The sequence below is a fragment of the Tripterygium wilfordii genome, chromosome 9 (genome assembly GCF_013401445.1).
Source record: "Tripterygium wilfordii isolate XIE 37 chromosome 9, ASM1340144v1, whole genome shotgun sequence".
In the NCBI taxonomy this organism is placed as follows: Eukaryota; Viridiplantae; Streptophyta; class Magnoliopsida; order Celastrales; family Celastraceae; genus Tripterygium; species Tripterygium wilfordii.
The window spans coordinates 4543686-4567038 of NC_052240.1; the positions used below are offsets into that span (position 1 = coordinate 4543686).

Genomic DNA, 23353 nt, shown 5'->3' on the forward strand with positions numbered 1-23353 from the left:
AATTTTAAAAAGAGATTCCTATCGGAATTTGGGGACACAATTCACCCCCCCTCTTGTGTTAAGTACGATCCATCAGAATGGAGCGATTGTGTGAGAGATTACTTGGTGGCTCAGGATCTATGGGACCTCGTTGAGGAAACCATAAAAGTCGATGATTTTGAAGTGTTAAGGAAGAAAAATGCAGCTGCCTTGCATGCAATTAAAGTCTCGTGCAGCCCACAAATACTCAAAACCTTGGATTATTCAGACTGTAGAATGGCTAACAGTTTATGGTATGCATTGCAAAAAAAGTTCGGAAAACCACCACCACGTGCGTATTCAGGCAATTCTCTCTCTCTCAGCAAAAACACATTTTTATATTTTTCTTAATTTTATATAAGTATTCGCAGTCATTATTTTTCGGATGTACGCGGGATAAATCATGAAAAATTTATGTTCTGCTTGGTAGGAATAGGAAAAACTCCTTCCTATAGATCATTAGGAGTGTATTTCTCACGAACACACATACTTGTTTTGCTTTCTCTGTCATGTACTCTACTTTCTGATTAGCAGTGAAATCAGGGGCAACGCAAGCTGTTAGGAACAATGATAAGCATTCCAAAAATATCCCAACAGTATGTGACACTCATTTATTGGATGTGATTTCAATGGGCTCCTCGCTAGGATGTCAATGAGTGCTCGGATGCATTTAGGATTTAGGATGATTATCACTGGGATCTCTAGAATTGTTGATCCACGGGAACCAAATAACCTAAAGCCGATAATATTGTTGGTATGAGTGAGATGAGATTTTAACATATTGAAGTTCTGAATCTATCTGTGTGTATTCTATTTACACTTTCTCTCACTCACATTGTTGCACGTTAACAGTAACAAGTTGGCCTGTTGAAGGAGGAGAAGCCGATCACCCTTCGTTCGATCAATTTATGCCCCTAGTCGATGCTATAAAACAAGGTGACTTGCGCCATGTGGGTTTTTTTCTCCTCGGTGTTTCCCAAGACGCGAGAAACGCAGAACTTTCGTATTCTGGCATGACTGCTATTCATCTTGCAACTTTTGCTGGACAAGGGGAGATTGTTGAGAAGTTGATTAAAAGAAAGACGAAAGAAGAGTTGGTAGAAAAGACCAGAGCTGGTGACACTGTCCTGTGTCTTGCTGCTCTGAATGGGATGACCGAGATTGCAAAAATATTGATAGCAAAGAATCCGGACTTGATAAGCATTCGAGGATGTGGCCAATTTCTTCCAGTTTCAATTGCATGTAATAGAGGTCATAAAGAAACAACTCGTTTCCTTTACTCTGAAACTGCGAAACACTCGAAAGATTTGGGAGAAGATTTTGGAGGAGATAATATTATTCTCTTCAATGAAGCTATTGCCAACAACATGTTTGGTAAGAGTAGTAATTGTGGGCCTAATCATGCATAGTTATATTTCCTCTGTTCACTTAACTTGGTTCAAATTAATATTCATATCAAATTTTCAACTGTGCAAAAATATGATTAGATATCGCGTTGGATCTACTGGAGAAGAATGGAGCTGGTTTGGGTACTGAAAGATATGAAGGGAGTGGGCAAAGTGCTTTGCTCACTTTGTCTGATATGCCTGCTGCATTCTTGAGTGGCACACGGCTTTCATTTTGGCAAAGACTGATTTATACATGTCAGTATCGCTAGCTAGCTGCCTTAGGGCAAATGCAATGGAATTTAGGTTGCTGGGCCAACATTTTTGTTGGCCCGGTCCCACCTCTATTACACAAAAAGTCAAGTCAAACACGTATTCTAATACAGCCACATCAGCAAAACACAAATTTCTGTACACTTTTTCTTCCCACACACTTTCTCTTTTCACCCAACCCAACAACATTCCATTCCTCCATATTATCCACAACAAAACTACATCAAAATATCAAATATCAATACATCCACATCAGCAAAACACTTATCCCAATACAGCCACATAAGCAAAACACATTTTACAATACAGCCACATCAGCAAAAGACAACATCTTTGTTGGCCCAATACCACTTCACCATTGCATTTGCCCAATCAGAGACAAAATCAGGTCCCTTCACTTTCTTCAAACTATGTTTTTTCATCTGTTGTGTCTAATTGTGCCAAGTCAGTTTGCTTATTTTTGGGTCGATAGTAATCATATATCCATTCAGTGGGCAAACAGGAGCAAATAATAACTGGGTTAAAGAATGGTTCATGGACTGTTTGGTTGCTGACTTGCTGTGAAAACACCGGTGGAGGAAAAGGAAAAATTGAGGCCTTATTGTCCTTTCTGTTGTTTCCATGGGGGGGAATTTTAGAATTGGATAAAAAATTGTGGAGTTACATTGTTATTTATAGGTTGGGTGACTGGGTGTTAGATTTTCATCAGTTATTTAATTTAAAGATATAGAAAGGTTACAGATGATTTTGCAAGTTTTCTTGGATGGTTATTAGAGGTTTAGATAAAGATTAGATAAGAAGATTACTTTCGTTTAGAGAAAAACCACCATACATACTTGCTTCTGTCACACGTATTGTACAATAGACTTTACTGTTAATTGTATTTACATATTATGAAATATGATTGCATAATTAACTTGGAATTCAAATGTTTGGTATCTATACTGCCAAAGAAACTCTCATCTGATTTAGAATCTGAGTGGATGGATGCTGACAATAATGAGCCATGGCGGCGCACATATGCTAAGGACAAACTATATTTATTGGTTGCTCAGAAGTCACTTGAGCAGATTGAGAATTGTGATCTTCCTCAACTTTTGAACGAGCATTTAAGGAAGGGGCCATTTGCGTGTGTATTTTTTTTTTTTTTTGGCTGCAGTGAGACTTTGGCTTCTTCAGACTGGACTACTGGTGTGCAGCTCCATAAACTTGCCAACCATACTCCGGGAAGTCCCTGTTCATGATGGTGGTGATGCGAGTCGATCAGGGGATGCGACTGTGCGTCATATAGATTATTCTGATAGTATCTTATGTTGTTAGTTTACATTGGCTTCCCTCTTATTGCTAAAGTTGTTCATTGCTGAAGTTATTAGTTCAGAAGTGCATGTTCTATAATCTATCCTTTATCAACTTTGCATTTGAGCACTTAGCTAGGGCAACCCATGATGAAACATGTATTTAGGGAAATGTAAAAAAAGATATTTTCTCATCGTGGAATTGTAAATATATTTGTAATTTTCTACTCTAACAAAGTTTATATATATTTGTTTGTCCTATTGATTGCTCTTATTTAACATCGTAATAAGCCCTACACTTGATGGTTTTGCTATGTTATTGATTACTATTGGTTTAAGAATCAGAGATATGAAGCTACTCAAAAGAGTTTACAGGACTGGAATCACAAAGGAACCTATGCGGATGACTCTTATTCAATAATATTGATGTGCTTGAGATGCTTTGGAATTGAATTCAGAAGCAAGTTTATGGTCCTGAGCAATATTTACATTATTATGTTTGATAGGGATTGTTATGTGACCCTTTTCACGTATAAATACCTTTGCAAGTAAGTGAGTAAAATTGGGTAACACGGACCGCGCGAAGCGCGGGTATGCAATTAGTTAAAGAGTATATATGAAGCTCGTTATTTAATTTGCTGGACGAATGGTTCCATTTTTTGCAACCCTATGTATGTTCAATCTGAGTTTATTTATCTGAATATTTAATTAGTTCGTCTAGAAATCAAACTCACAACCTTAATAACAATGATTAAAACTCTCCTAACGATTAGGCTTAGGCTACTTGGAAGTTCAGTATTCAGGGATTTTAAGGGTTGTGTGTTTGAGATGAAGGGTTTTCATGCGCATCATGCCGACCAAAATTTTTTGTTCAAAATTTGACCAGAGGGTATACCCTCTGGCACAAAAATTTTTGTAAGTCATCCTTGATTAAGGGATGGCATGTTTTGTTGTGGTTTTTGTTCTTCTTTGTTCTCTTGTCTTCCCTAATCAATAAAATTAGTTTGCTTATCAAAAAAAATAATAAAAAATCCATGATTAAGGGATAATTGGGGGTGGGAATACTCTCTCCCTATCATAAACTATATAATAGTGTCAGGTAGTCCATGGGAGCCCAAGTCTCTTAAACGAAATTTTAAAACGTTTTACCTCTCAAAACACATGTTAGATTTTAAAAAAATTACGTATTCAGAATCAACACATGAAACTTTTTTTAACAAGATCTATTGTCGATGAGTTTTATCGGGTAAATCTTAATTCCATTGTTTTTTTCAATGGAATTTCTTAATTTCATTATTTTTTCAAGGGAATTTCAAAAACAAATGAATGCAGAACTAAGACAATGAATTCTAAACTGTGCTTTAAAAAAAAATAGAATCTATATCAAAACAATAAATTTTGGACAGTGAATTTTAGAATAAAAGAGTATAAATAAAACTATTACATTGATTAAATCAATAGAATAAGCCTGTTGGGTTTTCATGGACTACCGAACTGATACTCTACGGTAAATGAGGGGCAATCTGGACAAATGGAGAACACTGACTTGACTTTTGTACTTGGAGGGACCCACTAACATTTGACCAAACGACAAATGTCCTTGTGTTATGCCAGAACAATGGGGCTCACGCTTTTATTAATTTATTATTGTTCTAACATTTTCATTGTACCGATTATTATACAGTACATATAATTACATGGAGTTGCGAGAGACGCAATTTTTTTTTTTTTATAATTATAGCTATAATTTTTTTAAAAATCTTGTTAAATCATTTTATTTAAAAAATGCCGTTGGAGAATTTAGGAGTTAGGAGTTAATGTTTAGGGTTTAGATTTTAATTTTTAAGGTTTAGATTTCAGTTTGTAGGATTTATAGTTTATATTTAGTTTTTAGAACTTAGGATTTTTTATTTTAATTTATTTTTTTAAAATAAACTATATTTCAGCATCATGAATACCAAAATATTCAAAAATACATTTTAGTTCATGATTTAACATAAGTTTAGATGAGGATTTTAGCTACGATTGTAGAAAAAAAATTGGAGCCCCCAATTACATGTTGTTTTTATAAATGAAAGGCAGCTTGCTTTGTTTTGTACTGAATTTTTTCTCATGGGATCAATATACAAAAATGGTTCTTTTTATGCCTTTTTATATGTATATGTCGATCGAGTAACGATAAGACGTAGCAATCTATGGTGTCGTACACTAATCAAATTAGGTTAAACGTCTCTTTTGATCATGTATTAAAAAAAAGAAGGTCCTTTGGTTCCACGCATGGTGACAATTGAGAGCATCTCCAATGGATAATCAAATGGAGCATAAAATTCAATAACTACCATTTTGCATTCCCAATCCTCAAAATTTTCTCTCCAACGGAGCATCAGATTTGGTTATCCATTACTAATGAAGGTTGACCTGAGTGGTAAGGGACTCTGGTCGCTTAAGCAAGGTCTTGGGCTTGAATCCTTGTGGATGTAGAAAATCTTCTTAGGAGAGGTCTCCGCCTTTAGCGCCCGACCGTATATATGATGATTAGTCCTAGGCTTACCTAGGGATACGTTGGGAAACCAAAAAATTGGGTTATCCATTTTCTTGGATCCAAAAATGGATCTAAAGGAGAGAGAAAATGTGAAGAACCAAAAGTTAGCTATGAAATGGGTAAATTTTGAAATGGGTAAATTCAAATGTATTTGAGGTATGGTTACTCATTTGGTTATTTGGGTTGGAGTAATAGACTTTGTGAGAAATCAAATGATGTATCAAAGTATTGTAATAAGTATAAAAATAGTGTTTTGGTTACTAATTTTGATAACTCGGTGCTCTGACAAAGCTTTTCACATCACTTCTAATATAATGTTTGATGTGAGGACTAAGTCGAGAGGATTAGATAAGGATACCATATTTTAATTAGGGTGAATAATTTGTTATCCTTGACTTTGCACCAACAACGTTACATGCATGTTACCATCAATATAATTTGACAAACGTAAATTCGGTGGTAAAGATGATAATAAAAAAACACAAGCCACAGACTAAGCGTGTGAATTGATTAAGGCCCTCCACCTAATTTGACGAGTGTACACACCATTGATTATTATTTATTTTTCTATATATATATATATATGGAGTATGATCGTTGCGAGACTCCAAAAATATAGCTTTCAACAGAGTAAGCTATGGTGTGAACCCCAATCCAATTAGGTGGAAGGATCTTCAATTATGATTTGTTTTTGTTCTTGGTGTTGTCCCACGTTTGAAAGATATAGGGATTATTATTTCTTTATAAGGACAAACTCACTCATTTACAATCACCTAGGTATTTTCTCTAGTTTGGTGAGTTAGACTTAACCCATTTGTTAGGTTTGGGAGAAATAAAGCTGTGTCGGCCTAATGTATTCACGGAAATCAGACAACCCAAGAGAAAATATAGTGAGAAAGAACTTGAATAATATACAAATCATATTGTAATTAGTGTTATTAGTACAAAGTCAAGGCTAATTAAGATACTAGCCATTGTTCTTTTATTTCAAATCAATTTTATTTTGACAAAGAAATTCTACAGTTCAATTCCATACTTGTCCAAACATGAGCCTATAAATCCTAGTACGGGAGTTCTTCCTGCATCGGAGAGTCCATAATCCATACCCACCTCGTGGAAAACTAAACACTTTGCATTTCTGTGAGTGGTAATTCATTTGGTCACCTTTTTTTTTTTAATATTTGTTAAATTAATATAACTTAGTTAGATTATGTTTATAATAGCTTCTAAGATGTTTAAAGTTTTGGGATATAATTATACGGTGTCTTCTTTTTCTTTTTCTTTTTTTAATGTAGGAATTGTGTTTTTGACAGATAGAAAGAGTCAAGAATGGCAACCAGAGTTGTTCGGAGCAACTGGATAGTTCCGGAGGTTCTTAGAAAAGATAACTATGAAGAATGGAGTGATTGTGTGAGAGATTACTTGATGGCTGAGGATCTTTGGGGCGTTGTTGGGGAACCCATAAAACTCGAAGATTTTGAAACGTTAGGGAAGAAAAATGCAGCTGCCTTGCATGCAATTAAAATCTCGTGCAGCCCAAGCATACTGAAAACCTTGCAAGATTCAGACCGTAGAATGGCTAACAGTTTATGGAATGCATTGAAAAATAAGCTCCGAAACCCACCACAGCCTAGGGCTACGAATTCAGGTAATGCTCTATCTCTTCACATAAACACATTTTTATATTTAATAGTTTTTCATATATATAGATACTCGCGGTTATTTTCATGAACTCCCATAATAATCCATGAATATTCGATCTTCTGCTTGGTAGGAAACTCCTTCCTAACCGTTGGATCATTTGGAGTATATTGCTCACGAACACACATTTGTTTTACTTTCTCAGTGATGTAATTGTTGGGATTTAACAAAACATAATCGAATATAGAAAACTTGGGGAAACAAAAGAGAGAAAGAAGACATAAGATTTAACGAGATTTAACACAACTTGCCTACATCCCTAGACGAAAAACAACGAAGAATTCTACTAATATGAAGAATATTATAAAAAGAGATGAGTTCTTGAACTCAAGAACTAACCTAAATCCTTCTCTTTCACTCTAGACGGCACTCTCTCGGTGTTTACAACTCAAAACAACTCACAAAAGTCGGCCACCCCAAAAATACCTACAAATAAAACATATTGATAAGGTCTGTCCCGTAAGTGCAGATCTGTGACAGCTGTCCGGACGACTCTATAACAAAAACTGTCTCCTAAAAGTGACCTACTGCTGTCCGGACGGCTTGAGAATATGTCCGGACAGCAACTCTGTATGAGCCAAAAAAATCACAGTAATTGTACTTTCTGATTACCAGTGAAATCAAGGGCAACATAAGCGAGTTCTGAATCTATCTGTGTGCATCCTCTCTTTACTCTCTCTCTCTCTCATTGTTGCACGTTAACAAGAACAAGTTGGCCTGATGCAGGAGCAGATGCTGATCACACTCGATTTGCAGGCCTAGTCAAGGCTATAAACAAAGGTGACTTGGACGGTGTGAAAGATTTCCTTAGCCTAAACCGAGATGCGAAAAAAAACATAATTTCGTATCCTGGAATGAAAGCTATTCATCTTGCCGCTCTTGCTGGACATGGGAAGATTGTTGAGGAGTTGATTAAAGGAATGGCGAAAAAAGATTTGGAAGAAAAGAACAGCATTGATAACACTGTCCTGTGTATTGCTGCTCAGAATGGCATGACTGAGATAGCAGAAATATTGATGAAAAATCATTCGGACTTGATAACGATTCCAGGCTCTGAAAATTTTCTTCCAGTTTCAATTGCATGTAATCGAGGCCATAAAGAAGCAACTCATTACCTGTACTCTAAAACTGCAGAACACTTAAAAGATTTTGGAGATAATGAAATTGCAGAACAGTCGGAAGTTCTTTTGCCAGAGTGGGCTGGAGATCAGAGGTTGGGATCTGGCCCAGCTATCACAAAATTGCACCATGAGTTGGGGGTTCTCTCGGATATCAAAAAAAAAGAGTTGGAAGTTCTTAAAGATAATATGATTATTCTCCTCAATGTTGCAATTTCCAACAACATGTTTGGTAAGAGTAGTAATTGTGGGCCTAATTATGCATAGTTAGTTAGTTCCTTGTTCTCTTAACTTCTTCAATTCATGCATATTCATATCCATATTTAACTGTGCAAAAATATATATGTTTAGATATCGCGTTGGATCTACTCAAGAATAATGAAGGAGCTGCTTTACGTACTAAAAGAAGTGCATCGTCTAGACCAAGTGCTTTAACCAATTTGTCTGGTATGCCTTTTGCATTCTTCAGTGGCACTCGGTTTTCAATTTGGCAAAGATTAATTTATCACTGTAAGTACTTCACTTTTATATATTTTTAATTAATCTTTAATTTTCTTTTTCTTTATATAATCACCTAGCTAGCTAGCTAATTGTTCATGAATTAAAGGTATACGTGTACAACCGCCTGATTCATCTACGGCTCGTGAATATGATCCTCAGATGTACAAAGGTATCTGAATTATGAACCATAACTCATAAATTAACTCTTAGTTATATATATGTCTCTCAATAAGTACGAGTTTGATCAAAACCGGCCCGTGAATCGACCCACGAGAATGAATTTAGGAAGATCAATCTTTTCCGTTATATGTGTTTTAAAATTATATATCACCTTTGTTTGATTTGTTTCATGTTGCTTGCAGAACCAAGACAACCTATGGCGGGAATTATGCGTTTCTTGGAATTTATTGGTATATATATTTATATCAACAAGATCTTCCTTCTTATTTTTTTCTCCTTCTTCAAATAATGCTTTGATTTCTTTTTTTATTGTTCCACTTCATCGAAATACATTATTCTTCTCATGTTTTCCGCTTTGTTAATTTGGCAACCTAGGAATCAAGCAAATTTATGAGATGAAGTTGATCCATGTTCGAGCTCGGAAAGTTTTAGACTACATATTTAAAGAACCGACTCCTCCCTTAGATGCGGAACAACGTGAAGAAATAACCAATTCACTGTTTAAAGCAGTAAAGAATGGGATCACAGAGGTGGTTGTTCAGATAATTCAAGCATATCCTGATATGCTGTGGAAGACGACTAAGATAGACCAGAAAGACATATTTCATTATGCGATTAGCATGCGCCAAGAGAAAGTTTTTAGCCTTGTATATGGTCTTGATGCAAGGAGGGTTCCACTTATCACAAGATATGATAAGCACCATAATAGTATGTTGCATATGGCAGGGTGTCTGGCACCTCCCACCCGACTTGATCATATATCCGGTGAAGCTCTACAGATGCAGAGAGAATTACAATGGTTTGAGGTCTTTGTTTCTTGTCACTACTCTTTAGATTAAAATAGAGCATTAATTATTAAACAGGTAGTGGATTCATTTTTTAAGAATCTAATAATATTGATTAATGCAGGAGGTTGAGAGTATTATGACTCCTACGACTAAACAGAAGAAAAACTTGGATGGCGATACACCTAAGCAAGTGTTCACTAAGAACCACAAGGACCTGGTGACTAAGGGGGAGAAATGGATGAAGAAATATGCTTCTTCTTGTACAATTGTAGGTACTCTTATTATTACCATGATGTTTGCTGCAGCATTCAATGTCCCAGGTGGTACAAATAAAGATACAGGCTTACCATTTTTCCGACACAAAACATCATTCATGGTTTATATAGTCTCTGATGCAGTTGCTTTATTCACTTCATCGACTTCAGTGTTCACGTTTATTGGCATTCTCACATCACGGTATTCGGAAGAAAATTTCCTGAAGTCTCTGCCTAGAAAACTTATGTTTGGCCTGTTCACCCTTTTCTGCTCAGTTACAGCCATGATGATCACCTTCTGTGCTGGTCTTATTATTATGGTCGAAGGAGAATTATCGGTGATTATTCCCATTATTTCGCTTGCCGGTTTCACCGTGACAGTTTTTGTATTTCTACAGTTTCCACTCCTGTTTGAGATTTTGAAAAACACATGTGGATCAATCTTCAATCGAAAAACGAAGCCTTGGCTGTGTCAGTCATGATCATCCCTGTTAAACTAATGCACATTCTAGAAAAGTCCAGAATAGAAAGTTGCGAAGAAAAATTCAGGCTTATGCATGTTGGTGGACAAAGCAAAAGAGAGGCTTGAGAGTTATTCTAAGTCGATTGATAGGTGGAAGGAGCCTTTGTAAATAAGGAGCTTGTTTTTTGAGCTAAGAAGTTCCACTTTTGTACTGTTGTATAAAGCTTGTACTATGTATATATATGTATATTTCACTGATAAATCTATATGTTTTGAGGAGTGATCCTTGTAAACGGCAAGCTGCTTGCATACTCATAAGTAGCATAACTTGTAGATCTGCACCCGCAGACCCAGAGAGGACTGCTGGGGATTGATTCCCAACCCACCAATCGGTCTTGACAATTACAAAATTGTCTCATGAAGAGGTCAAACATCTATTTCACCAAGAGATCATTGGGAGAAATCCCCAGAAACATCATAGAAGACCAATCAGTCCTAGTAGAAGACATATCCCCTCTTGACTGTTACACTTGTCAAGCTTCTAAGTCAATAGTACCGTTAACTTTGTAACGTTAGTCTCCAACGTTCACTACAGATGTACACACATATAAAAGAGCTTTTATCTCGTTATTTTAGATAAGCAAATAGTACTGCAACAACAATAATTGAGAAATACAAAGACCTTCTACCTCACGTGTAGAGAGAGCAACTACTTGATTTCATTATTCTTTACTATGGTCTGCCATAATTGAAAATTACTTAAAAAAGACGTTAAAAAATACATCTGGTTAGGGAATGAGGAAAGGGAGATGAGATCTACTCCTCCTCCCAACTTTGATTAAAATTGAGGAGAGGAGAGAAAACTTTTTAGAAGAAAAAATTGTAGAGAGGTGATGTTCTAGGCATTTTTTCTGGTAAATTTTTGAGACACCTCATTTTACCTAGCTTCAAATTCATTTGAAGTGTTGGATATTAAGGAAGCCGTACATGTAACCAATGACTTTTCCACTTGTTGTATAGATTTGGGTAAAATGAAAGTGATAAATTAGAGATTTATTGTATTAATGGATTGAAAAGAGAGATTTATTGTATTACTGTATTTATAGTTAATGACTATCACATGTCATATAAAATTGAGGTTAAAATGAGGGTCATAATTAATTGGCTCTTAACCAAATAACCAAACCAAAATAGCCAAATTAATCATTTCGTTCAATTGCTATTTTGGTTTGGTCATTTTCATGTGCCCTTACCGTAGAAAATGATGAATAATTAAGAAATTAAGTACGCATGAAACAAAGAAGGGAAAAAAAAAACCAATAATGTTAGGAACTTTGGCCTTCATATACACTTATTTATTTCATCCACGAATCAACACAATATTAATTAAATAATACATTTAGTGAAGGTTTTAGAGCGGAATAAATAAGTTCCCACCCATTCTGGGAAGGATGTACATAATCCCAAAATATCGATAATTTTGGGTCATCGCACACTTTGTACATCTTTTTCTCACCTTTTTCTTTCCCACAAAAGTGAGGAAAATCTGAACCCCCACAACATTGCTCCAATGGATCAAACTTCAAACTTTCTGTAAAAAATAGGAAACAATATTCAAAATCAACTGATCACATAATTAAAAAGATCGATCGAGAAAATTTAATTAATGGAACCAATAATTTTAATTGTTTTTTTTTTACCTGCAGGTCGGTTCAGTGCGGATGTCATAGCCCCGTAAACATCGATGATTTCGACGTTCTTTAATTCTTTCACTGCTTCCTTTAATTTCTGATTGTAAGATTCTATGATCTTGTTGATCTCTTCATCGCAACACTTTTTTGGTGATTTTATGCTGTGTGTTGGTGCACATCCCAGGGGAATCAGTGTTGCCAAGGCTATCTTTGGCATTCCCAAGTCTTGAATTCGTTTGATATCCAGGACAAGTTGGTCGATCACCTTTGCTGCTATATTTGGCAAACTCTATGCACATTAACAAAGCGAATTAGTCTCATAAATTATTACTATATACATATATACACGGATACACCATTCCTTAGGCGGTGATATATACATAAAGATCCAACATTTGTATGATTATAGATTCAAGTTTCACATCGTACCGTTATGTTATCACCCCTCTTATGTGCAATGTAATCATTGACTCCGATGTTGATGAAGGCAATAGATGATTGAAGGTCGTCTTTGGTGAACAACTTTTCATCATCAAGCATGGCTTGAAAATAATCGATTTGTTCAGTCATGTTCGGGGCACGTGGCTGGATTACAGGATGATCCAACACAGCGCTCCCTGAACAAGCGAAGTTCATCCCATTTTCTATTTTCGATTTCTCTGTGATTTTTCTTGCTTTGAATGCAACAGGAGCTTCCAACCCCAAAAATGAAGCTGCAAGCGAATCGACAAAATTAATAACATATATAATCCCACAATTTATTGAAAAATAATAATTATATATATATATATGTACCTATATAATCACTCAAAACACGACCATCGGAGAATCGCCCAGACGGTTTTCCAGGAAATGTCATCCCATAGGGCTCATCAAATCCACCGAGTTTTTGATCAGGAAAGTTTCCGACGTCGACTAACGAGTCCCCAAACACAAACAGCTTCTTCACATCAGTAGCTTCTGCTTGCATGCATATATCATCGAAATAAATTACAACATATTGAAGCAAATAGCAATATGTATATGTAGCAATTAACGAATCGATGATCAAATCATGAAAACCAATTGGCTAAATTAATACCTGAACTGTAAATATTGTTGATCAGGGAGAAGAGAAGGAACAAGACTATGAATTCCATATTAATTCAAGAAGAAGAACTTAATTAGTTAAATATTGCTATATATAATATCTTATATATAAAAATCAATTCAATGATATATTGAATATGATCTTTTGGCCACAAGAGCAGGAGCTAGCCTTGTGGTTGAGGGATTCCCTCTGTAAATCAGACGGAATACTTCTTCCCTAACCCTAATGCACATATTTATAGTGATATATACATATATATATATATATATATCGTGGCAGTTGAAACTTGAAACTAAATGTAGATTGCGACTAAATTTATCATTAGTTTGTTGCTCGTGATTCTCTCTCTTTGTGTGGTAGCTATGAATAAACTAGGTCATGTTTGTTACGTTTGTTTTTTTGTTTTTGTTTTTGTTTTTGTTTTTATAAATGTAACACATCTAGATACATATTGGACTTAATATTGTTAAGGTCATCTTGTACTAGATCCTATCGATATATGTAAATCCTTTTTTCTTGAGCTCTCTCAAGCTTTGTATTATGATTCCATACTGATCAATGAAATTAGCTTACATTTCGCATTCTGCTTAAACTATTTTACATATTATGCTTAATTAGAGTACAAAATTGCTATAGAGCCCAACACCATCCCAAGTCTATGTGGCTTATATGTGGCACGGTGAATCACCATCTTACATGGCATAAACTAATGAGACACACTCCCCTCTCTCCTAAACCCTAAAATTTCTTTTCATTAATCTTGTATTTACCCTCCACTCCCCCTCTCTGTTTCTTATTTGTGGTTGTGTTGTTGCACAAGCTTGGCTCCCTCACTTTCTCTCTCTTTCTCTATATTTCTCTCTTCCCCTCATAGGAACTGTCCGTCACCGAAAAATAAGTCTAACTCGCTAGTGCGAATTGTATTGCAAGTGCACAAATCGTTTCCAAATACTAAAGTGAATGAGTAGAGTATCGTCCCACGAGGATATTTTGACAATTCAATCAAGTATCAATTATGGTTAAGTCCAACGTTATTTGTGCTGGACCAAAGGTTCTACATTTTAATTTTTATGATCCAATATTATTGTGTTATTTGATTACATGCACTATGTGATGAATTTAATTACAAAGTTATTGAATTTGAAATTGGTTTTTATTGAAAAGGTTTAAACCTACTTGTGAACTCACTGATCATTTTTATATCAAATGAATTCGGTTAAACTGAAATCTGGCAGAGACATTATTTACATCATAATGAACATTTTTCATGGAGACATGATTAAGAAATTTTTATTTTTTCCTGCTCAAAATCGTTGCCCCAATATCTGTCTGAAATTGTTGAGCAATGTTATTATCCGATTGATTCATGTGACTCATTTATGAGTATATGATATTTGTTTGAACTAAAACTTTACATGAATATTTATATATATGTGATTATGTGTTCCATACTAAAATTTGGATTATTTGAACGTGACTAACCTATGTTTCAAGCATGAAGCTCAAACGAGTTTACAAGCATTTTTAAGATCATTTCAGGTTCAACTTTTATACGTGTCTTTCCGGCAGTCCAAGAGTGGTCTTGGAAGACCTAGGATAGGAAGTGCTAAGAAATACCTAAACACCTTGCTAAATCCACTATAAGAGGTTGTTCTAAAATTGAAAAGTTCAACCTATTTATGGAAAGTGCCAAGTTGGATAAGTTGAAGATAAGTTACATTTATTGAAGAGAAGTTGATCAAGTTTCAATTAGAAATTAATTATTCAGCAACATTTGAAGTAAATATTGTCATATATGGACTAGGCGTGTGATTGCATCAAGTGATTGATTTGGTTTCCAAAAGAAGACTTTTGATTTGAAGAGTTTTTGGAGATTAAAGAAGGAAATTTACTTGCCTTATATGCAACCAAGATTCAAGGAAATAAAAGTCTCCTAGTCATTTGAATTTCGAATGGAGAAGAGAAGAAGACTTTTGGAGATTATTCGAGATGATTTGTTTCCTTATATGTTTGGCAAAGTTTTCTCTATTGTGAAAAGAATTAAGTTTCCATCTTTACAAGACCTAGAATCGTGGACGCTAAGATTGGAATGTGGAGAGAAGACTTTTGTCATTTAAGGTTGATTATTTTACCATATGAAGAGAGAGCCAATTTTCAAGAATGAAGAAGGATATCAAGAGGAGTTTCCATATTGATAAATGCTGATTTTGTTTCCAACAAGAGCCGATTTTCTAATTGATCATGCAAGCCTCCCATATCAATCAAGCAATACTTTTTACAAGGGAAAAATCAAGGAGTTTTCAATGATAAAAAGAGAAGATTTTCTGCCCTTAATGATGCCTCAAGCGCCAACTTTGAAATTCAAGATTGAAGAGAACCATGCAATCTTAGTCGGCCATCTTTCTACATTCAAGAGAATAATTTGTTTCCTATTTTATCAAAGAAGATTGCTTACCTCAAAGGGAGAGATTGAGAAGACTTTTGCACATTAAACAAGAGATTATTCTTTCCTTGTTTCTAGGAGAAAATAAGGGGATGAAATTGGAGTCTCTCACTATACATGGGAGCGGTGCATCATGTGGAGAAAAGAAGAACAGGTGCCATCTTTTTCTAGCCTATTCTTTCTACTATCTCATTCTCTTTCAAGCAAGCAAGCTTACATACTAAGTTCTTCAAACCGTGAGCTAAAAGTCATATTCATTGTTTGTTGATATAAAAGCTCCTATATTCTAAATCACTATTCTACCCGTGAGCTATACAAAAATACTGAGAGTTCCAAACACTTTGAGTGGAACCTTGTTCTTCATTGTATACCCTTTTGTGGGTATTCTCTTTGTGAGTTGTGAAAGTTTCATGATTTGTCTTTAAAATCACGTGTGTAAAAAGTCAGGAGGTGACTTGTTAAAAAAACCTTCGAGTTTGGTGGTTTATTCCAAAAAGACCATTGTATTTCCCTAGTGGATTAAAATCCTAAGCATGGTGCTTAGGGAGTAGATGTAGGAGAGTGTTCCGAACTACTATAAAAATAGATTGCGTGCTCTTTTTTTTTGCATTTTTCATTTTATTACTTGTCTTGCATGTTTGATTGAATACTTGTCATAAGTCTGATATTTTTCAAAGCCATTGATTTCAAACTAAATCTAATCATTTTCTAGTATAACATATTTGAAATCACGATTGTCATGTTATCTTTCATAGATGATTTGTAATACGATACTTGATTATTGTTTTGGTTTCAAATATTATTAAGGTTTGGCTAATAGTTCTATTATTGACAACTTGGACATATAATACTTTTGTTAACTTAGTAGTCACACGGTTCAAAACCTATTTTGTAGTGCATGCTTATTTGATCTTTGTGCTTGTGTGACGATTTTGTATTAGAGTATTCCTAATAGGAATTTGGGAACATAATTCACCCCCCTCTTGTGTGTCCTAGGTCCAACAATTTGAAAAACCGAGTTTGCATTTTGTCTAACAACTAACATGAAACAAGCAATTAAAACAATTAACAAGTAGACTAAAACAATACTATCACACTAAACCCAAGTAATTAAATCAAATATTCAAACACTAGGGCATCTAATGTCACCACCATCTATCCAATTCAACTCCATTGGTTCGTTAATCCTAAATTCTCAATTCAATTGTTAAAAATCGATTTTCCTTTCCTATTCAATACTCCATTCTTGGTTACACCAAAAAGTATTTTCAATACTTATCCCTATTATTCCTAACATTCAGATTCAAATATCGAAAACCCATTAAGAATGGTGGATAATCGTATAACAATTGCATAGGTCATTCACCTATATTCTATGGTTCATGCACCCTACGTCATCTATTCATCTATGGTGAGAAGCAACCGTAGGTATCTCCTTCCGATCTCAACCTAGGTAACCAATCATTTGGATGGTGATCAAGCATCCAAAAGCATTAAACACATCCATAGATAATCAATGACAAAAGAGAAATCAAGAATCACAAACCAAGTTTATAGAATTATCAAAGATGGGGTTCCATTAGAATCCTAGTTAGAGGATTAGTTCCTCAAAGTCGCTAGATACATGAAGACCATGTAAAGAGAAATCATAAATACAAGAGATAAGAGAAAACACTGAAAATCTCCATCAAAACTCTTTCCTTTTCCTACTTTCTTCCTCCTTTGTTGCTCCTCCTTCTCTCAAAGTAAGCATGATACCCCAAAAAAGTCTCCCAAAGAACTTTTTATATCCCCTTTGTAATCCCAACTTTATCCTTGGTCAAAATCTTCATTTTCTCGCTGGACCCATTTAATTGGGGTTTAAATTCGCAAAACAACGCTGATTTTAAAAGTTAGATATGGGTGCGAGCGATCGATCAGTTTGGGTAGTGGATCGATCACTGGACTGGTGATGTAAACTTCAACTTAATACCTGATCGATCACTTTTGCATAGTGCTCAATTGGCAAGGCCCTGTGTTTTTTAGGGGAGATTCTATTGATGCTGGCCGATCGATCACTCCTAAAAAATGATCGATCACTTCTCACTTCAATGCATATTGTTGTCCTTTTTGCTACACTTTAGCTATTGAATCCTGAAATGCAAACATTTGCAATAACTTAGGCATTATTATAGTTCAATTGCATTCAAGGATAAGAATGATGATGACACTTACATGTATCACAAGCCTTTAAACCTCTAGGTGTCCCTAGTCGGAGGAGTTCTGTCTCTTGATGGTTTACTAGAACGACACCCACAAACATTAAGTTACCACAATGCCAAATCATGTCATTAACAAGAGTATAATGCGAATGTGTATTTGCAATCATATCCACACAAACAAACCAAGTATCAGGACATTCAAAACCAATAAGAGCATTTCTTCATGAATCTTATCTTATCCACCATGTTAAATAGATTCCATTAAGTGATGTGCGTCACGGATTGCACTTATATGTTTGGCTTCAATATGAACTTAACAAAGGCAACTTAGTCTTTGAAGAACAATTAGTATCGTAAAATAAACACACCTAAGCATTTATTCATACCTCATTCATAACTATTTTTAAATTTTTTTTCAAAAGGTGACTTGTGCAACGCTTAGCCCCCTTAAACTTTCTAATCAACCCAGGTAATGAGCTTTTAACCAATGACTCCCAATCCAGTGGGTTTAGGGTATTAGGTGTTAAGACACCCGATACTCGAGTCAAAAAGCTTACGAGGCTAAACTAGTCACCAAGGTATTCTAACATGGTTTTCCTATCTTTTTACGTAAAACTCACCGCTTACTGAGGCAAGAGGACCGATTACTCTGTAGAAAACCGATGAAGAATCCAATTATTCACAAGTACAACTTTTTTTTTTCTTCTCTAATTTTTTTTATTACTCAAGTAGTGTTATTCAGAATTATAATGGATCTCAAAACAACCACAAATAGCCAAAATCAACTTGTATTTCATGCCTCACAAACAAGTGTTTTGTGCAAGTGTTCAATTTTAGAAGGAACACAATGAATAGAACAAAACTCAAGATAGAAAAATCCAATTGGATAGATGCCCATAGCAAGATCCATCAAAGCATCAAAAATTCATCCAAATATACTCATGAATGACACGACATAAGGCATTGAAGTAAAAAAAAAATTAACAAGCAAAACTAAATAGAAAGACTTAAATTCTCACCCCACACTTGAATTATGCAATATCCTCAGAGCAGCAGCAGGTGAAAATAAAAATAAGTAAAAGATAAGGATGGAACAATCCCAACATGGGTTGCCTCGCACAAGCGCTTGGTTTAGAGTATTCAACTTGACTTCTTATCCAATATTCAATCCGGATCCTTGAGAGTGATGGTGAATACTCCATGCGATGACATCTTTGGATTTACATTTGATGACCTAAGCGCTACGTAGTGAGCACATGTCATCACGCTCTTCATTGTTGTAATCTCTTCGTGTTTGTGGTTCTAGTTTGGGACACTTCATTTGGACAGTAGGATTTATCTCTTCTTCATTGTCTTCATCTCTTTGTGTTTGTGGTTATACAAAGACAAACTGCAAGAACCAAGAGATTAAAAGGATTAAGTGATAAGGTTTTTTTTTTTTAAATAAAATAAGTGATGAGTTTATTGTTGATGATTAATGGGTGACATGTTAAATCTTTGTGGGGTCCACTCATTGAAAGATATGTAAAACCTAGCTGCCTAGCTAAGGATACTGTTCCTTTTGTTTCTATTGACAAATAAAATGCTTTGTGTTGTCAATAGTCACCTATGCACGGGGGCCATGACCAAAAGACCCCTCTACCACACCATTGATTACTGTGTCTTGTCGTTAATCGATCGACGATCATTTTATATATATCACATCTAAGATTGTTAGGACAAATGTAATTTCATTAAAAAAAAAAACACCATATATTAAACATGTGATCGATGAATTCCAACCACAAACGTAATTCTCTGTGGTATTTTTAAAAAAAAAATGTGGTCGTTGATGGATTAAGTTCAAATATGTCACTTAAAGATAGGTCAGTTTGTAATTAGGTCACGCAAAGATAAAAAATTTAAATTAGGTCACTCAATATTCTAAATTTAAGCAATTAGGCCACTCTAATCCAATTCTGGTCAATTGTTTATTGGAATTTACTGATGTGTTATTAATTTTTTTAAATTTAAAATAAAAAAGACACTTGGAATATAAAAAATAAAATGGATTCTTAAAAATGAAAAATATGTCTCCTTAATCTTTCCCTCCCCACCGCCGTCACGCTCCCCCTCCCCCTCCGCTTCCCCTTCCACATCACCATAGTCCAGATTCGGACCAAAGCCACACCTTCAAGGTCTCCGATTGTTGAGGTCCTGGCAAGCAATCAAGAATGGACTTGGCACTTAAATGTTTCATTAAGGTTATGTGCTTTCTCATCTGTTGAGTGTTTTTTGTTTTGCTGGATGGGTTGTTGTTTTTCTTCTACTTATTTTGGAGTTGGGGTTATTCAGTGGTTTTGTGGGTTCTATAGGTCTGAAGCCTTTCTTTTGGCTCTAGACTTGTGGTTTTGGTTTTCCTAACCATGGGTTTGTGCTCTATGGTCTAGATTAGCTGCCTTGTCGCCTAATTGGTTTTGGAACTTCTAATATGGGTTTGACTGGAGCTCGGGAAGAACCCAAACAACCACCATAAATTTTCAATTTTCTAGTCTTTTTTTTTCATTTTTAAATTGATACTGGAGCTTGGGAAGAATTTGTCAGATAGTGTCAGATAGTGGACAAAAGTATTTTTTTCATTCATTGACTCACGTATATATAGTGTTATACAGACCTAATCAACCACTTACCAGCTGGACATAGACTAAATTTACTCCTTAAATTGTGCCATAACACTTGACTAATTACAGCCGTAATACTTGACTAATTTGTGCCGTAACACTTGACTAATTACAGCCGTAATACTTGACTAATTTGTGCCATAACACTTGACTAATTACAGCCGTAATACTTGACTAATTTGTGCCGTAACACTTGACTAATTACAGACTAATTACAGCTGGATACAATATACACAACTCACGTCTACACTCCCCCTCAAGTTGGTGCGTAAAGATCTACCATGCCCAACTTGTCAAGTGAGTTAGAAAACACAACACTAGAAACCGCCTTTGTCAAGACATCAGCTAACTGATCTTCAGACTTCACAAATGGTACATCAATAATCTGTGCTTCTAGTTTTTCTTTGATAAAGTTCCTATCTACCTCCACATGTTTGGTGCGGTCATGTTGTACCGGGTTATGTGCAATAGCAATCGCAGCCTTATTGTCACAGTACAAGGACATAGCAGAACTCGGCTTATACCCGAGATCTCTCAACAAATATTTAATCCACAATAATTCACATATTCCATAGGACATTGCTCTATACTCAGCCTCTGCACTTGATCGAGAGACAACCTTTTGTTTCTTACTTCTCCACGTAACAAGGTTACCTCCAACAAAAGTGAAGTAACCTGAAGTAGAACGTCTATTTGTATTATCACCTGCCCAATCAGCATCAGTATAACCCTCAACATCTAAGTGACCATTCTTTGTGAACATGACACCTTTTCCAGGTGCACTCTTCAAGTATCGAAGAATTCGAATGACTGCATCCATATGTCTCTCACTAGGTGTATGCATGAATTGACTTACCACACTAACAGCATAAGCAATATCAGGTCTAGTATGAGATAGATAAATTAATCTGCCTACTAGACGTTGATACCTCTCCTTGTTGGTAGGAACCTCTCCCAGGTCTTCATGTAGCTTATGATTTTGTTCAATTGGTGTGTCAACTGGTTTGCAAGCAAGCATCCCTGTATCAGTCAATAAGTCTAGGATATATTTTCTCTGGGAAAGAAATATTCCTTGATTTGACCGTATCACCTCTATGCCAAGAAAGTACTTCAATTCTCCAAGTTCTTTCATCTCAAATTCATTTGACAGAAGTTTTTTTAAATTTTCTATCTCAACACTATCATTCCCTGTCAATATCATATCATCCACATAAATAATTAAAGCAGTTACCTTGTCTTTCTTGTGCTTCAGAAATAAGGTATGGTCTGAGTTACTTTGTCTGTATCCAAACTTTTTCATTGACAAAGCAAATTTACCAAACCAAGCTCGGGGAGACTGTTTTAAGCCATATAACGCTCTCTTTAACTTGCACACCATTTTAGGTTGTTCTGAAACTCCAGGTGGTAGATCCATGTATACATCTTCCTTTAACTGACCATGTAAAAAGGCATTCTTTACGTCATATTGTAACAAAGGCCAATCATTATTTGCGGCTACAGATAACAATACTCTTACAGTGTTGATCTTTGCTACCGGTGCAAAAGTCTCATTATAATCCACCCCAAATCTCTGATTGTAACCTTTGGCCACCAGTCTTGCTTTGTATCTTTCTATCGATCCATCAGCATTATATTTGATAGTAAAAATCCATCTACACCCAATAGTTTTCTTCCCCGGAGATAACTGAACTATGTCCCAAGTATCATTCTTTTGTAATGCTCTCATTTCTTCAGCCATAGCTTCAGTCCACTTAGTGTCTGCTAATGCTTCTTTTACCTGTCTTGGAATAGATACAGTAGATATTTGATATAAAAACGACTCATATGACTTGGGTACTCTATGGGTTGACACATGATTGCCTATAGGATATTTGGCTTTAGCATTCAAGTCGGCAGAATATTGAAGTTTTGACTTGCCTCGGTTTGTCCGAGCAGGTAACTGATATGCTGGGATAGTAGACTCAAATTCAGGCATATTGGAAGAATTAGATAAAACATCATTTATTTCAGAAATTACCTCATTTGGACTCTGGACGTGGTCTTCTTGTGGTTTCTCGGTAGTTTCAGGACTGATTTCAGATGTTGGCATCCAATCACTAGTTCCTTGACAGTCGGGCACAGTAGCTGAAGTGGTATTTCTGGGTAAAGTATGGGTAGTCGGTTCAGGTACAGCATCAAGAGTAGTCGATGGTGGAGGTGGAATATCTGGTGGAGGAGTGGAAGTTTCTGGTGGAGTGACTGTAAGTGGATCCCAATGACTATTATCATCCATATCCATATTCATACTCTCCCCCTGAGGAGAATAGGCATTTGGGAAAAAATAGGACAAATCTTCATTGAAGGTAACATCCATAGTTACATAGAACTTTTGAGTGGGAGGATGATAACACCGATAGCCCTTTTTGTAAGGAGCGTACCCCACAAAGACACACTTAATGGCACAGGGATCAAGTTTACTCCTTTGATGAGGGTGAACATGAACATAAGCCACACAACCAAAAACTTTGGGAGGAAGATTAGGAATGGGAGGCGCAATTGTCATATGAGTAGTAAGGACTTGTAGTGGAGTTTTGTATTGAAGGATGCGAGAAGGTACCCTGTTGATGACATACATGGCAGATAATAAGGCATCCCCCCATAGGTATTTTGGAACATGTTTATCTATTAGTAGAGCTCGGGTAACCTCCAAAAGTTGACGATTGCGTCTCTCAGCCACACCGTTTTGTTGTGGAGTATAGGGACAAGAAGTC

General features: G+C 35.7%; 3 protein-coding genes and 1 long non-coding RNA gene across 8 annotated transcripts; 2 read left to right on the forward strand and 2 right to left on the reverse strand.

Annotated features, from left to right (window-relative positions):
- The first annotated feature begins 255 nt into the window (after positions 1–255).
- On the forward strand, positions 256–1675 carry LOC120005927. The gene is made up of 3 exons (XM_038855812.1): positions 256–322; positions 871–1392; positions 1506–1675. The coding sequence occupies exons 1-3, from the start codon at positions 256–258 to the stop codon at positions 1673–1675; spliced, it is 759 nt and encodes a 252-aa protein (XP_038711740.1).
- Positions 1676–6502: 4827 nt separating this feature from the next.
- On the forward strand, positions 6503–10817 carry LOC120006149. Of its 5 annotated transcripts, none has more exons than XM_038856066.1 (8): positions 6503–6660; positions 6827–7161; positions 7920–8564; positions 8684–8842; positions 8940–9002; positions 9196–9243; positions 9389–9819; positions 9923–10817. In XM_038856066.1, exons 2-8 carry the CDS (start codon positions 6843–6845, stop codon positions 10535–10537), a joined length of 2280 nt encoding a protein of 759 aa, XP_038711994.1. In that variant the 5' UTR covers positions 6503–6660; positions 6827–6842; the 3' UTR covers positions 10538–10817. The 5 variants fall into 5 exon arrangements, with proteins under 5 accessions (XP_038711994.1, XP_038711998.1, XP_038711996.1 ...); XM_038856070.1 differs by having other exon boundaries at positions 7941–8564; XM_038856068.1 differs by having other exon boundaries at positions 6512–6653.
- A 1041-nt stretch (positions 10818–11858) lies between these two features.
- Positions 11859–13480, reverse strand: LOC120004767 (GDSL esterase/lipase At5g03610-like). Its single transcript, XM_038854056.1, has 5 exons — positions 13291–13480; positions 13005–13169; positions 12639–12922; positions 12219–12498; positions 11859–12109 (listed from the first exon to the last, which is right to left on the reverse strand). The coding sequence occupies exons 1-5, from the start codon at positions 13346–13348 to the stop codon at positions 11901–11903; spliced, it is 996 nt and encodes a 331-aa protein (XP_038709984.1). The 5' UTR covers positions 13349–13480; the 3' UTR covers positions 11859–11900.
- Positions 13481–17306: 3826 nt separating this feature from the next.
- Positions 17307–19044, reverse strand: LOC120004827. The gene is made up of 3 exons (XR_005469650.1): positions 18963–19044; positions 17957–18022; positions 17307–17875 (listed from the first exon to the last, which is right to left on the reverse strand). It is a non-coding gene; the product is annotated as an uncharacterized LOC120004827 (long non-coding RNA).
- Positions 19045–23353: the final 4309 nt, after the last annotated feature.